General features: G+C 34.5%; 2 protein-coding genes and 1 long non-coding RNA gene across 5 annotated transcripts; 1 reads left to right on the forward strand and 2 right to left on the reverse strand.

Annotated features, from left to right (window-relative positions):
- Window positions 1-3,982: 3,982 nt before the first annotated feature.
- On the reverse strand, window positions 3,983-6,667 carry LOC140182506 (uncharacterized). The gene is made up of 2 exons (XR_011878228.1): window positions 5,755-6,667; window positions 3,983-4,226 (listed from the first exon to the last, which is right to left on the reverse strand). It is a non-coding gene; the product is annotated as an uncharacterized lncRNA (long non-coding RNA).
- Window positions 6,668-7,984: 1,317 nt separating this feature from the next.
- On the forward strand, window positions 7,985-10,925 carry LOC112783234 (OVARIAN TUMOR DOMAIN-containing deubiquitinating enzyme 1). Of its 3 annotated transcripts, none has more exons than XM_025826078.3 (9): window positions 7,985-8,414; window positions 8,522-8,699; window positions 8,897-8,962; window positions 9,067-9,150; window positions 9,261-9,383; window positions 9,786-9,838; window positions 10,025-10,074; window positions 10,157-10,257; window positions 10,439-10,925. In XM_025826078.3, the coding sequence occupies exons 2-9, from the start codon at window positions 8,547-8,549 to the stop codon at window positions 10,700-10,702; spliced, it is 894 nt and encodes a 297-aa protein (XP_025681863.1). In that variant the 5' UTR covers window positions 7,985-8,414; window positions 8,522-8,546; the 3' UTR covers window positions 10,703-10,925. The 3 variants fall into 3 exon arrangements, with proteins under 3 accessions (XP_025681863.1, XP_025681862.1, XP_025681864.1); XM_025826077.3 differs by having other exon boundaries at window positions 7,993-8,414; window positions 8,518-8,699; XM_025826079.3 differs by having other exon boundaries at window positions 8,149-8,414; window positions 8,525-8,699.
- A 1,082-nt stretch (window positions 10,926-12,007) lies between these two features.
- On the reverse strand, window positions 12,008-12,610 carry LOC112783235 (calcium-binding protein PBP1). Its single transcript, XM_072229128.1, has one exon. The coding sequence runs from the start codon at window positions 12,496-12,498 to the stop codon at window positions 12,154-12,156; it is 345 nt and encodes a 114-aa protein (XP_072085229.1). The 5' UTR covers window positions 12,499-12,610; the 3' UTR covers window positions 12,008-12,153.
- Between the last annotated feature and the right edge of the window lie 2,687 nt (window positions 12,611-15,297).

Genomic DNA, 15,297 nt, shown 5'->3' on the forward strand with positions numbered 1-15,297 from the left:
GTGGGTAATTTAAAGTGTAACTGTTCACATGCCTAAGTGCAAAAGAACGGTCCAGATCTTTTTTGACAAACAAAATTAATTGCAACCCAGTTAACAAGGTAAAAATATTTCTTATATTTTAATTATCGTTATTTCATTAAAGACCCAAACTTGAAAAAAACAGCAACGTGTGTTGAGATTCGGGGCTAACACATTCATTCACTGATCGAGGTATAACTACATGACAAAAGCTCAACTTGCTAAACATAAGTTTGGCAAGTCAATCTTGGGGGTTATGTACCATATCCCTAATACATTGGAAGAAACGGGTTATACCTCGGCATGGTCATCCAAATTCGAAAATCAATAACTCCCTATCGTAACAAACTTCTCCCCCAAAATCTCGCCCTAAAGTCGGCCGCGAAGATTTTGGCTCACACTGACGATAAGAAGTAGAACAAACACAATACAATACCATTCCGATATTATACATACTTTATTTAGAGATTTTTTTTACTGACTTGAGCGTCGAAATTCTTTTTGCAAGTACTACGTTCGAATCTGAATTCACAAGAATACTCTAATTCTAGTCTAAAAATTGTCGAGCACTTCATAGCAGTGTAAAACCAATATATAACACGGAAAGAGTATCCTTGTCCGAACACTTCTAATTTCTAATTTACCAAATTCTGTAAACAAACAATTATGTTAAATGGAATTAAACTGTCATTTATTTAATTTTAGGGTAATTATAGCGTACAGATGTGAAGATACAGATATGCTCTTTGGTTCGTTGCATAGTTGACGCGTGAATCTCTGTCCGTAGTTGGGGGAGCAGCTCGCTAACGTTACTGAACGGCTTGCAGAGGCTGCATGGCTGGTTTAAATTGGTTCAGATTGTAGCTAAGCTGATGAATGGACTTGTCTTTCTTGGGCCCCGTATCTTAAAATATTGTGAGTGGGCCGTGGGTTAGATTGACTCTCTAGGAGATTTTGGTGCTAGGGGACTGTTACCCAAAAAAAATAAAGGAAATGGGATGATAAATTCAACACTTCTATGTCAACGTGACCCTTTTTTATGGTGGTGAAAATGTTAATAATTTGTAAGTATTCTATTAAGGTTTAATTATTTTGTAAATTTCTATGGTGTTGCAAAATTTTTAATTAGGTGTGTATATTTTTTTTTTTTTTTAATTGGAGACCTGCACTAAATATTTTTTTTTAAGTAGGTCCTTCTTAGCAGTAATTGTGTTAATTTTTTAGGTACCAAACTTAAAAAAGAATTAGTGTAAGGACCCAAATAAAAAAAATATAGGGATCCAATTAAAAAAAATTCAATGCAAGGACTCAATTAAAAAAAATACAAGGACTTAATTATAAATTTTGCAAAACTATAAGGACCATCAGAGAAATTAAATCTTCTTTTAAAGAATGCAATGAAAATATGGAAATAGAGAATAAGACATAGCATTATACGTTCTGAATATTTTTAGGGTTTAATTATTCTGTTGAGGCATGTAGTTTGGGAAAATTTTCAATTATGACCCTATATTTTCTTTTTCTTTTAATTGGGTCCTTGGCTCTCTACATCCATTTTTTTTTCATTCAGGTCTTTCTTAACAGTAGTTGGCTTAATTGTATAGGCATTTAATTAAAACAAAAGAAATAGGTACAGGGACCCAATGAGAAGGAAAATAAAGTATAGGGACCCAAATTAAAAAATAAATTGGTGTAAAGACTCAATTAAAAGGAAAAAAAGCATAGGGACCTAATTCAGAATTTTGCGAAACGATAGGAACCAACAGAGTAATTAAACATCTTTTTAAGTATATATAAACTATGTTTAGGTAAATAACGAATCGGTATCGGAAATATTTTGCAACTGATAAAATAACACCAGGCTATTTTAATTGACAAAGTAGTCCTTACATGACTTTAAAACTTGAAAAGCATATGCCTAGACTTGCCCGAGCACGTTTTTTATGAGAAGGATGCTGAGGTGCCCACCCAAAAATGTTAGATAGAATTTGTAATTAATCATTATCCAGAATGTAAGCCTCAAATCTCGCGAATCCCACTCCGTTTCCCATTTGACCGCTAATCCCCCTTCCCCAATGCAATCTGTCACCATCTGAACGCACTCTCCCCAAAACAATAGAGCTAAAGCTTCTCAGTCTGACACGGCGCCGATGCCACCGATACCGCATGGTCGCCATCTCGTATTAAGTTCTGTTGCGTCTACGAAATACTCTATCGTCTATCTTTTCCGGTGGGTCCGCATCGTGCGTGCGCCCTAAACAATTTCGCCTTCCCTAAACCGCCACTTTCTGTCTTCCCTGCACCTTCACTGTCGTCTTTGGAATGTCACACTGTAGGAACGTGAAGCGCGGCTGCTCCCTTCCCCCCGAGTGGTCAAGCATAGGGACAGGCACACATAACAGCAGCAGCTCACTTATCGTTTTTGTCCCTTCTGATCGCGGCATCACCACCAGTCGTTGTTCGTAGCTGCTCGCTGCTTGTCGCCAGTCGCTGCCCTACACCCTTTGTCAGTGTTCTTTGTTGGTTCTGCTGTGTCGTGTCTCATCTGTCTCTTATTGTTGTGGGGTGGTGTGTTATTTTAATTTATTGTATTGTGATTATTGTATGTGAATCTGTTTATAATTTTCTGGGCGTTGTTGTTATCAATCCGTTTGAATTGTAAAGTAATCTCACAATTTGGAACAATTCAGGGTTGAAAAAGCGAGAGTGTGATGGAAAGGGAGGATCTTTTGTCGGATCGGGGTTCAGGAGGATTTACTGGGTTAGAGCAACTCATGAGTGAGAGAGTGCATTGGATAGGTTGGCAGTTTAGGGTTCAGCGAGGGAATGCAGAGGATTAAGGTTCCAGGTTGGACGGGTTGATTAAGTAATTAAAAATTTCACCTTGAACTTTTTGGTGGACATGTCAGTACTGTCGTCGTTGGATTTGTGGTGCAACGAGCTTAGGGATACGTTTATAAAATTTTAAAATTAATTTACAAACTATGTGGTTAAATGTAAACGTCAGGAACTTCTATATCAGCGCCAAAATCTTTCATAAACCGATTTAGTTTTTACCTCTGTGCTAGTATAACAAAGATAGAGTGGTCGGTCAGGTTTATATAATTTCAAGCCGCTTTTTGTTTTTTTAATTTCAGTTGGCAGAAATAAACATTGTGACATGATATCTGTATTAAGTTGAGGTCTAGACAACTTCAAAAAATGTGATTAAAGTTATATGCATACAGAATATAGGGTATTTGTATACTCATATTGAAGTGACTGTTACTCTTGTTTTTATTTATTAGAGGGGGTAGAAAAAAAATTTGCTAGGAATTTAGGTAAATAAGAATATATATATATATATATATATATATATATCAGGGACAGACTTAGAGGGGGCGAACAGTAGCTTCGGTCCCCCCCTCCCAAAATTTAGAGAAATTATGTTTATATATGAGATATGTGCTTAAAAAAATTAAAAAATAGTATGTAATTTAGTAATTTTATATGTATTATATTTTATTATATGATGAATTTATTATGTTTTAATTGTTTAACTCACTAATATTTCTCACTTAATGAATTTAATATCATATCCGGAAATCTTTGTACCTTTTAAATAAGTTTTTATATAATAATCTCTATATTTATTAAAAAAAAGTCTTTTGTTTTTTTTATATTAATATATTTAACATTTATATTATTATATTAATAATGACCTACATAGTTATATTTCAATAATCACATCATGTACTTTAGATTTTCTTTTCTTATAAAAAATACTTTTTTTTTTTCTAAATTTATGTCCTGAATAGCAAAAATTTTATAAAAATATCTTATATCTTGTATTCTATAAGTGTAACACCCTCACTACCAGATTGTCACGCTTCCGGCTGCGCCACTCTGATAGAAAGAAGTATTACGACTACTTTATATACTTAATATTAAAATAGAAGCCTGTGACTCGACACTGTATCGCTGATTTCTTTGAAAACCGGAAATGAATACTTTATCTTAAAAAAAACAAGCAGGCATAGATTCATATACAAGACTTCTTACATAATATCTTATAATATATATAAAACATACAACTCCTATCCCTCTTAAAAAATTGTAATAATAAAAACGAGGGAAGAAAATAATCTAATTAATACAACAACATATATAAACCAAACGCAGTATAACTCTCCATAATGCTTCCTCATCTGGTTCCTGAAAAAGTAAAGCTGTAGGGGGGTGAGAACCTAACCACACGGTCTCACCATGGAGTTTCAAAGTTGTCATAAGAAGATATTTAATAAGAAAATTGTTTTCAAACTTAGTGATTATCATTGCTTTATGAATCTTTTAAAAACCAATAGGTAACCGTTCAAAACCTTTTCAAAGAAACAATGTTTAATCTTTCAGAAATCCGAAACCTTTCCTTTCTTATAAGAAAATCTCAATCAAAAACTAACCACGCAATCAAACAACACAGTCATTAATTCAGCACCAAAGTTCATTCTCAAACATAGCACGCCAGGACAAACACAGGCAAGACAGACAAGGAAAGCACAAGTAGGTAGCAGTTACATCAAATAGTTCAAGTAGCAGTTAAGAACAGTTTAGCAATTAGGCAAACCAAAACAAGTTCAAACCCAAGCAAAGCATACAAATGCATATGATGCATGCCTGTCCTATGGCTGATGAGACTCATCTGTCGGTTATCCAGCCAGCCCGACAAGTCTGAATTGTCCTTAGACTGTCCCCCGACGTGCATCCCCAAGAGTCTATGCATAGCTTTTTCTCAAATAATCAATATTGCTCAATGGGGGTAACATTCCCGAGAATTTATATAGTGCCCGGTCACACTTACGTCGTAGGGTCAACAGAGTATCGAGTTTTCAACCCGGTACACGTGGTGGCAAGCCATGGTACTTTATCCAGGGAACCTCGTATCTCAGATAAATCAAATTCATAAGCCATATGAATAATTCAAAGATCATATCTCAACATTCTCAACATCATCATCATTCATCAACTCAAATCTTATTTCCAATTTCATTCAAAACCCACGTTTCAAAGAAAATCATCATCATCCTTCTTTCTATTCCGTTCATTAACAATTCCAATTCAAGACATAATTCCTTCTTTTAAATAAATCAATCTTAAAATATATAACGTTTGAAACCAAATCTTTTTAAATAATTACTTCAAACGAAACTTCCAATTTTATAAAATTTCGCCAGCATCTCCTTTAAAACTCGGACTTTGCCACCATTTTCGGGTCCCATCCAAACATTTCTCAAACATTTTCTCAACCATTTCCAAATCTCAAACATTTTCCAGAGTTGAACCAGTTCCAATATCAATTCATTTTCAAATCAAACAAATTCCACCAATAAAACTCTTTGAGAAATCAAATCAACTCAAATATTAAATCATTTATAAAATCAGACTAACTTAAAATCAAACCGCTCCCAGAAGCAGTTCATTTTCATATCTCAAATTATTTCCATAAATCGATTCATTTATATTACCAAGTAAACTCTAAAACCAAGAAAATCCATCTTTCATAATAATAAGGTAAATAACATTTCAAACCGGTTTTTACCAACAACGATACACCACTCACGCAATCAAGCACCCAATAATCTAATCCAACAAACCATCACATCCACAAAACAATTATAATCACAGAAGTATATTTTTTTGCGTCAATATCTATTTATCACAACTCTGTAATGTAAAATAGATTTTAAGAAAAATCCCTACCTCGAAAAGTCGAAACACAAAATCCGAAAGCCAAACGCGTCAACTGAACTCTTTTCTCTCAGCCCGAAATCTGCGGCAGCCGCAATCACGGCAACTCTAATCACGGCACATAAGGACCGAAACTCAAACCGAACTTATGAATAGCCGAGAAAACTGAACGGCGGTGGCTCCGTTGGCGACGCGGCAGCTCGATGTCGCATGCACAACTACTAAACCCAGCATGCGAGAATCACAACTCGGCCCAAGGGAAAAAGGGACCTCAGTGACAGTTTCCGGCGACAACGTGGCGTGGTGCGGCGCGGCGGACGATGGTGGATCTGTGGCGGTGAAAGGCAGTGGAGGCACGGCCGCGTGAACAGTAACCCCCTTCGTCAATCCCTCTCTCCTCAAACTCTCTCTTCGAATCTTGCCGGCGGCAACCATGGGAACTCGGGGACGGCAACAGCACGTGGCGCCGCAGTTTCGTGCAGCGGGTCGCTCCTCCTCGCGGCACCGGCCCGCGTCCTCCTCCCTCAGCGTCACACGGTCTTTCTCTCCTCTGAGTTCTTTCCTCCGTGACGGCGATGGCGGCGACACACGGTGGCCTCGACGATGGTGACGAGGAGCACGGCGACACGAGGACGAACGACGAGGCAAGCTTGACGGCGGGGCATGGCGCAATGGCGACGCGGGCTGGACACGGTCTGGCGGCACGGACAGCTGCCCCCTTTCCGGGCGCTCTCCTTCTCTCGGATCCTCCCCCTTCTCTCGCAGCCCTCACTCTCTTTCCTTTCTTTTCTTCTTTCTTTCACTGGAATCTGTGTGTGTTAGTGAATGAGTGTATTATTTGTGTGTGTGTGCTGATTGTGTGGGTGGGGTAACCGTTAGTGAGGGCGGTGAGAGAATGAGTGTCACGTGAGGGATGGTGAGTGTCACGTGAGGGATGGGGTGTTATTTAGTTAAGGTTTGGGGTAGATTATGAAATTTTAATAAAGATAGGGGTAATAATATAATTTTATAAAATAAATGAAAAGATAAAATAATAATTTAAAACCAAATTAAATGTAAAGTATCTATCTTTAAAAATATCTTTTAATTACTAATCTATAAATTATTTTCAATCAAAGACCAGTTTAATAAAAATTAGAGATAAGTAAATTAATTTTTCTTTATTTATAAAATAAGGTTAAAAATCTATATATTAAAATTAAGGCATACAAACTATTCATTATTTTTCAGTTATAAAAACTCTAAATAATAAATAAGGGTTTACTCAACTTTTATATAAAAATATCTAAAATGTAGTCTTAAATAAATATAATACATCATAATAATTTATTAATAACTTTTAAAAATTTATGGGTCTTACAATAAGAGTATTATGTCTTTCAAATAATTAATAAGTTATAATTTGTTTTCAAATATGTTGAAAGCTTTGAAAGAATTAAATTTAATCAATAAGGTGTGTAATAATTTGTAATCAAATACGCTATAAATTATTGGTATTTTATACTTTTCTAACGTCTTATTGATATTTTTATAGTTCTTTTATGTAACTATATATCATATTAATAATAAAATTATGGAAAAAAATTGATAATTATATATATAGATAAATTTTTGGAAAAGTTAACTCTAATAACGTTATATGAATTAGTTTGGTGGAATGAAAAAAAAAATCTAAAATTTAGCCCCTCCAATTTAAAATTTTTGGATTCATACTTGTATATAAAGAGAGTTTTTTGGTAGTATTAATTTTTGTGAGTAAAGACGATATAACTTTGATCCATAAGTAAAATACTGGGGCATAAATTTAAAATTAAGTGTGATCCGAAAATAATTTTCTGTCTCTTATACATTTTAAGTGAGGAGTCTTATCAAAATTATTCGTCATAGTTATTGTAACAATAATACCAACGGATATTTTGAATAACATTTGTAATTAATAATTCCTTAATATGTTTATGCCCAAAAAATAATTCGTTATAATTGTTTTTAGGATTATTCAGGCGCGATTCAACTTTTTTATAGTTATCTTTGTTAGTTATTTATTTTTAATTAATATTTTTAAATAATTTACATAAATAACACCGAAAATATTTTATTTGATTATTTTAATTCTTATTTCATCGAAAAGTTACCCTTTATTACCAATAGCATGCATGGTATGGTATCGTTCCACGTATCAACCCATGTAGTTGGGTTCCAGGATGAAGAAGAAAGGTACCCCCACTCCAACCCAGCCACGACAAATGAAAATGGGGATTGATACGAAGTCGGCTCAGTCGCCCATCCCATCAGCGCCCTCAATTTCCTCGGAGCTAGCTACATCCTGCACATGGGAGCAACACGTGTCAAGTCCTAAAATAATATCATTGTATATCTATATATCTGTACAAAATAATATCTGTACACTAGTGCGACCCTTAATTTTATTACTTAAAATAACAAATCATAAATAATTTATCCATATCTCTTATTTTTCACATGAAGCGTTTACGACTTTACGTTACGCCGTGCAGTATAAATTGGCAAGACGGGTGCGTTTTGCTTCAGTTCAGTTGCAGAAGTGATCGCAAATTTGGGAATTTAGGGATTCGAGGTGTTTGCTGTTCTCTCACTCACTCATTCTTGTTTTTGAAGAAGATATTCTAATCGAAAGCTCCCGTCTCTTGTGTAAGGTAAAGCTCTTTAACGTCTAGCGTTCTTTCTTCTCCTTTTCTCTCATAAGGTGAATTGGATGAGACTTCGCAGTTCACCGCATATTTTCCTTTCATTTCCAAGAAAGTAGGGAATTGGTTCGAGACGGTAAAATGCAGAACAAAGAAGCAGTACTGGAAGATGGCCAAGCAGCGCATGCGACTGAGGTTCATGATTGGGGCAATTTTGTGGATGATGACATAATGCAGCAGAAATCTGCAATTAATGCTGAGGAAGCCAAGAAAATTCCATTTCTCGGCGATAAGGTAAGCCTAACACCTTCATCTCTTTCGAATTTCTTGAATCTTTGTGAAGGATTTGAATACGTGATACACGTTTGTGATTACTGATTATTATCATTATTGTTATTACTGTTATAGTCCTAAATAAAAGGGGTGGAACATGATTATAGTCACGAGTGGGAAAAAGTTTTTGACTTTTAATTAATGTGACAAATTGGCAGGAACCAATAAGTAGCTTAGCTGCTGAATATGAATCAGGCAGTCCAATCTTGCTGGAGAAAATAAAGGTTTGGTTAACCTTTTCTTTTTTCTTTGTATCTTTCTTCGTATCTATTGTGATTGCATGTAACCTTGTTTGTTGAACCCATTTCTTTTGTCACCCTTAATACAGGTGCTTGATGAGCAATATGCTGCTATTCGGCGAACTCGGGGAGATGGCAACTGCTTCTTTCGCGGCTTTATGTTTTCATACCTTGTATGTTTTAATGCGTTTATGGCTGCACTATGGTCTGTGGAGTATGGAATCAGCAATCAAATATTCCAATATCTTTTACCAATGAATAACTTATTGTTAACTTGTTTCAGGAGCATATTTTGCTAAGTCAAGATCAAGCAGAGGTTGAACGTATACAAGCTAATATTGAAAAGAGTAGGAAGGCACTACAGTCCTTGGGTTATGCAGACTTGACATTTGAAGATTTTTTTGCGGTAACTCATATCACATCTTCCTTCTTTATTTTTTTGGGGGTATACTGCAACAGTAAGATTTACTAGGCAAGTTTGCTATGAATCTACTAAGCTTTGAAAATTGCCCCAAATTTGCATTGCTGTTTATGGCATTTGGTATATTTTTGCTGGATTTATTGAATGATAAGACTTTGGTGGTTCAAAAAAAAAGTGGGGAAATGAAAATCATACAATTAATGAATGCTAAATAAATAAGGTAAGTTTTGGCTGTTTTTGGCTAATTCTTTTTAGTTACCAAACATTTTCGAATTCTAAATATGTGGAGAAATTTTCAGCGGCTATAGAAAGCTTTACACATGAATATTTCCCTTATTTAAATGTAAATTTACTTCTGATTATCTGATAGTAGTTATAAATTTTCAGTTATTCATTGAGCAGCTGGAAGGTGTTATTCAAGGGAAAGAGACTTCCATAAGGTGTTAAGTTTAAGTTTTTCTTTCCTTCCCCATGAATTAGCATTGACTATCATAAGTTGGAAGTACATGTTCCACAAAATATCTAATTATGTTCTTTTGCTATTTTTCTGGATTTGGTTTTCCTTTTTCTGTTTCTTTTCTCTCTTTTCCTTCGGGTTTTGTCTGAATAAACTTTTATGATTACAGTCATGAAGAACTTGTTTCTAGATGCCGAGATCCATCAGTTTCTGATTATGGTGAGTGACTTGCAAGTTGCAACACCCCCCCGAAATACCTTAATCTCATTTGTCTTATCTCTTGACGAATTTGTTTGTTTAGTTGTAATGTTCTTCAGATTTGTTACCTCTGCTGAGATACAAAAGCGCTCAGTGTTTTTTGAACCTTTCATAATGGGTCTGACTAATACTACAGTCGAGCAGGTTTGTTCAACATAGAATTATTCTACCCCTCCAAAAGCTGCTTGTAAATTTAATATCTTAAAAAATGATGTACAATTACTTCTTTTGTTGAATAATTTTGCTTGGTCTCCTTCTTAGGATTTTTTTTCCCCAATTTTATTCATATGATTATCAATCTCTCACATTATATCTTGTGGTTTAGTTTTGCAAATCATCGGTTGAACCAATGGGTGAAGAGAGCGACCATGTGCAGATCACTGCCCTTTCTGATGCATTGGGTGTTCCAATCCGTGTTGTGTATCTTGACCGCAGTTCTTGCGATACTGGAGGTGTCAGCGTAAATCATCACGATTTCATGCCAGCTGCCAGTGATCTCCCAAATGCTAGTGTTAGCGATGGAAAGAATAATCCATTCATCACGTTGCTATATCGCCCTGGTCACTATGATATCCTCTATCCAAAATGAGAGCCTACTCAGGAAGATCTCCAGTTACACTTTTTGGTGGTGTTTTGGAGCCGCAACAGCTCTGCACTGAGCTATGCTACTAAGAACGGTCTTAGTCTTGTAACTTTGTTAATGTTGAATGGTCAATTTGTCTAGAAGTTTCATCTGTTTAGTACTGATTAACCAGCACAAAGTACATTAGCATCAATGCTCTAATAATCAAAACTCACTTTGATGCGTGTTACACGTTGGCATGGCTCCTTGCAGCTTCCTTGTATTATCTCGTTGCTGCTGCTTCCAATCTTTGCATGTGTGCCCATCTTTCACCGTAATGCTTCACTAGTAATTAATTCGTAATAACCCTGCAATGTTTATGGATAATCATGAGGTACTATATATATGGTTTTCTGTTTATTATTGTTTTGGTCAAAAGATTCAATTTTATTGATTGATAATATCATGCAACAAGAGAAGCGAGTATTACAGTAAGATTTGCAGACATGCGTGAGAAGCTATCGCCATGTTACAGTGTTGGCTTTCTATATTGCCAGATCTGAGTTAGCCTCGCTTATTTTCACAGTACAATATAAACGTTGTTAACAGAAAATCAATGTTATACATCAATCACATATCATGCAAACGAGAGATAAGGAGGAGGGTAGTTTTTAAAAGAGGGAGCTAGTCCTTAAATAGATTAACACAAAGTTCTCATGGAGCTTGCAAATTTGTTTAGACAATATTGGCTTAAATCACTTTTTTACACAGCACCAAACTTTAGAGGTTCAGTATAATTGAGTTTTGTCCGTAGTAAACATGTAGCGAATCTCCAATCATTAAATAAGACATACGGATATTGTTAGCGGTGGTTTGAAGATATTGGTTAAGAGACTAAAAGAATAGAATTTTAGTTTGGGGGACAAAAATGGAGCTGAAGTTATTGCGGATAAACTTTGTGACATGTATAATTTTACAAATTAAATTCACTCATGAAAATGTTCATCATATCTGTATCTTTCAATCAAACATTCCCTTAATTGAAAAGGCCAGCAAATCTTATAGCAGTGTAAATGTGCTTTGATTTGGAAAGTCATCATCTAGCTTCGGTCCATACTTGTGATTCTTCATTCAAGAAAACTAGTGTAAATGTGTTTTGATTTCCAAGTGTATGAACAAGTGAAATTTCAGTACTTTAAATTTCTAAAATCTAAGATTTAGACGTGCATAAGCCTCATTGACCAAGTTGTTGCTTCCATGTTTCAAATTCTTAAATGTTAATAATGTGTTTACCTACCTTGTTTGATTGCTTTGTCAGCAAGACACAGGAAATTGAAGTCTGATTGGTGAAGAAACTCAGTTACAACTCTGCAATTACAAAGTACAGAAACAGCCCCAGAAAAATATAGGGAAATAAGAAGCTTATAACACAACAGAGGGAGCTGAAACTGAAAGAGCAAAATCAAAAGAGTTTTTTTCTAATGGGCACTAAAAATGGCTTCCTCCAAAAGTTGCTTAGAGTTATTCATCAAAGCAGGGCTCAACCTGAACATGAGCGTGCAGAACTCCATCTCATCAAGAGCACCATCTCCATCAAGATCACCTTCTCTCAGCATGCTCATTATCTCATCATCACTCATCCCTTCCAACCCAAGCAATGCAGAGTTCCTCTTGAGGCTCTCAAATGTGATCACTTTCTTCTCTCTGTCCATCAACAACTGGAACCCATTTGTCAGCTCCTTCATGAACCCTTCAGTCCCCAGTTTCTCCACCATTGCCGGGAAGTAGTCCTCGAAAACCACCGTGTTCCTCTTCGATCCCATTGACCACCACAATAACTATATATATCAAGTAATGAGAAGTGAGAACAATGCAGTAGAAGGATTATTAAGAGCGTTTATATAGTTAGACACGGAGAATAAACGAACTATGAAGGAAGAGTAAGTGATGAGAACTGAGAAGTTGACAATTCAAGTACAGATAAGAGTGGATTTCTCTTGAAAGCGACATTCACTCAGACACCAAAACCTTTTCCCTTCAACAAATATTTTCTTATTATGCATTCAAAACTTTAAATATATATTAGAATAAATTACCATTTGTACCCATAAAAAATGCAAAACACTGACAAATGTACCCATATAAAAATAAAACGACCATTGTAATCACGGAAGATGGCAAGAGTACTCAGACGTTGGTTACCTAATTGGTCCGTTAAAAGTAATCTCCTGTGTTACAATTGTCATTTTATTCTTATATAGGTACATTTGTCAAAGTGTTTGTATCTTTCATGAATACAAATGATAATTTATTCATATTTATTAATCATTTTAAGAAATAAAAATGAAAAAAGGTGTTACTCTTTCGTGGAAGGTGCCTGGGAAGCTCTATAGTGTGCCCAAGGGATGGTACAAAACACTCATCATCACTCATCACTCATGACACAGATTACGTATTCCCTCAAGTAAATATTAATCTATTTTTATTTTATACAAATTAATACTAATATTCTCACATAAATAAAAAATTTCATATAAATATTATTAAGAAAAAAACTATAATATACTAAATAATTTTTTTCCATCTTAATACTGCACTTCTTACAAGTCTAAGTATTATGTTACTTTCCTCACACTATGACTATTGTTCCTTAATTACCAAATCCAGACGCCAAAAGCAAACAAAAATAAGCAGCGTAAGATACGAAAACGAAGATGCCATGATGTAGCTACATAATCCAGAGAGTTGACCCACATATAATTAATACCATGAGCGCCAAGTCTTTTTTTGTGGTTCCTTCCCCCTCACAATTGTCAATTTCCCATTTAATTCTCTATCCATGAATCATTTTATATGTACTATGTGTTTGGATTTTGTTTAACAATATTCATCACAACACGAAAATAGGATCAAAGAACAATTAAAACACTCAATAGGTTCGCAATTACCTTCTCAATTGTTGATAACAAAAGCAGATATATTTCCTATATATGTCAACGGTGCTAGGTATAACATATTTATTAAAATAAGTTAAATAATACATATATTTTTATACAAATATATAATGACTAATTTTAGTAGCTGATTATTATGTATACATAATATTTTTTTTCTTATATACCCAACTATAATGAGTTCAATTTAATAAAAAAGAATTCAATTAGAGAATTAATTATTTGTTAGTTATTTTTATATTAATTTTTAGAATTTAAACTCTAAATTCTAAAAAATGATGATTATTTTACAATAAAAAATTGATTAATATTAATTAATTAAAAATGGATTCATGTACTAATTCTTATATAAAATATCTTACACTTTTTTTTTTTACCAAAGATAGGAGACTATACCAGTTGAGTTATTACTCATTGGCTAAATTTTGAAAGATAGGAGACTCGAATCCGCAACCTCTTAATTGAGTATGAGGAGTCTATGCCATTTGAGCTATTATTCATTATAAAATATCTTACACTTACCACGCATAATAAAGACAAATTAATCCGTCTTTTTCACTGTTATTTTTACATTAATATTTAATAGAGAGTGCTAAGTTGTAGTCTCATTTATTATCATTAACAAATACTGTGTTTATGTCTTTGTCTATTTATAGTATTTTTCACTTTTGTAGGATTGACATAGTTTTGGTTTGGAAAGGAGTGATTAAACCTTTATTGTACATTGTTTGGTAATGGTAATGGTAATGGTTCCATGCCTTGTGAGTTCAGTGTTGAGTCTCATCATTATAAGAGCAATAAAATTACAAGGCGCAAAGTACCTAGGGAAGGTGCCGAAATCTTCTAGCTTTTTGGATCATGTAAAGAAAAAGAACAAAGGGGTTATGTCATAGAAATTTCATGTAGTTTTCGAGAGTTTGGAGTTAAGTGTGTTGTTTGAACTGATTCTGTCTTTCATCGTTTGGACTCTGCAGTTATGTGGTTTCTATGAAACATGGTTTGCTATAAAGTATGCACTACACTCATTGCTATGTGACAGATCTTTGTCCTATTGTGGGTCCTATTTTCATCTTCAAAAATAAAACCCAACATTTATACATCACAATTCAAATTATTCATGCCTGTTTATTTAAAAAGCATCCATGCACATCTAGGATAATATAATCAGAATTTCTGATATAATTATGAAATAAAATGAAATTGTATAACCATTTATTTATTAGAGAGATTGTGACTATACAACCATAGTAAGGCCAAGACTTCTGTTTGAAATGAAATGATGGATAATGACCAATGAAACAATAATGACATTTATAATTGTACTCTCTAATGAGCATTAAATCATGCAATTGAGTAGCAACTTGCAATGTAAGATCATTTCAATTTTCAACCGACACTTTCCTAGTGTGATTATTGTGCATTAGATGCAAAATTAAATGAGAATCATGCTTTAAACTATAGTCACAAAGTTTTAGACTCCTAATTATCTTCTGGGGCTAACTTCTACTAATACAGAACCCTTATTCCATGTGCAATATTTGGACTCTTAGGAAGGAGATGCTTATGTTTGTCAGATTTCCAACACTGTAAAAGATGCCCGAAAGTTCGTAGCAGAAGCTAAATAGGGAATCTAGGTCAATTTTAAAATTTGACTTTGGAAGCTAGCTT

This window comes from Arachis hypogaea, chromosome 20, assembly GCF_003086295.3.
Source record: "Arachis hypogaea cultivar Tifrunner chromosome 20, arahy.Tifrunner.gnm2.J5K5, whole genome shotgun sequence".
Lineage (NCBI taxonomy): Eukaryota > Viridiplantae > Streptophyta > Magnoliopsida > Fabales > Fabaceae > Arachis > Arachis hypogaea.

Bases quoted from the DNA above. Each gene is read 5' to 3' on its own strand.
- LOC112783234 (XM_025826078.3), top strand. From the start codon at position 8,547: ATGCAGAACAAAGAAGCAGTACTGGAAGATGGCCAAGCAGCGCATGCG. The intron at 8,700-8,896 runs GTAAGCCTAACA...ACAAATTGGCAG, and splicing joins TTCCATTTCTCGGCGATAAG to GAACCAATAAGTAGCTTAGC. The intron at 10,075-10,156 runs GTGAGTGACTTG...TTGTTTGTTTAG, and splicing joins TCCATCAGTTTCTGATTATG to TTGTAATGTTCTTCAGATTT.
- LOC112783235 (XM_072229128.1), bottom strand. From the start codon at position 12,498: ATGGGATCGAAGAGGAACACGGTGGTTTTCGAGGACTACTTCCCGGCA.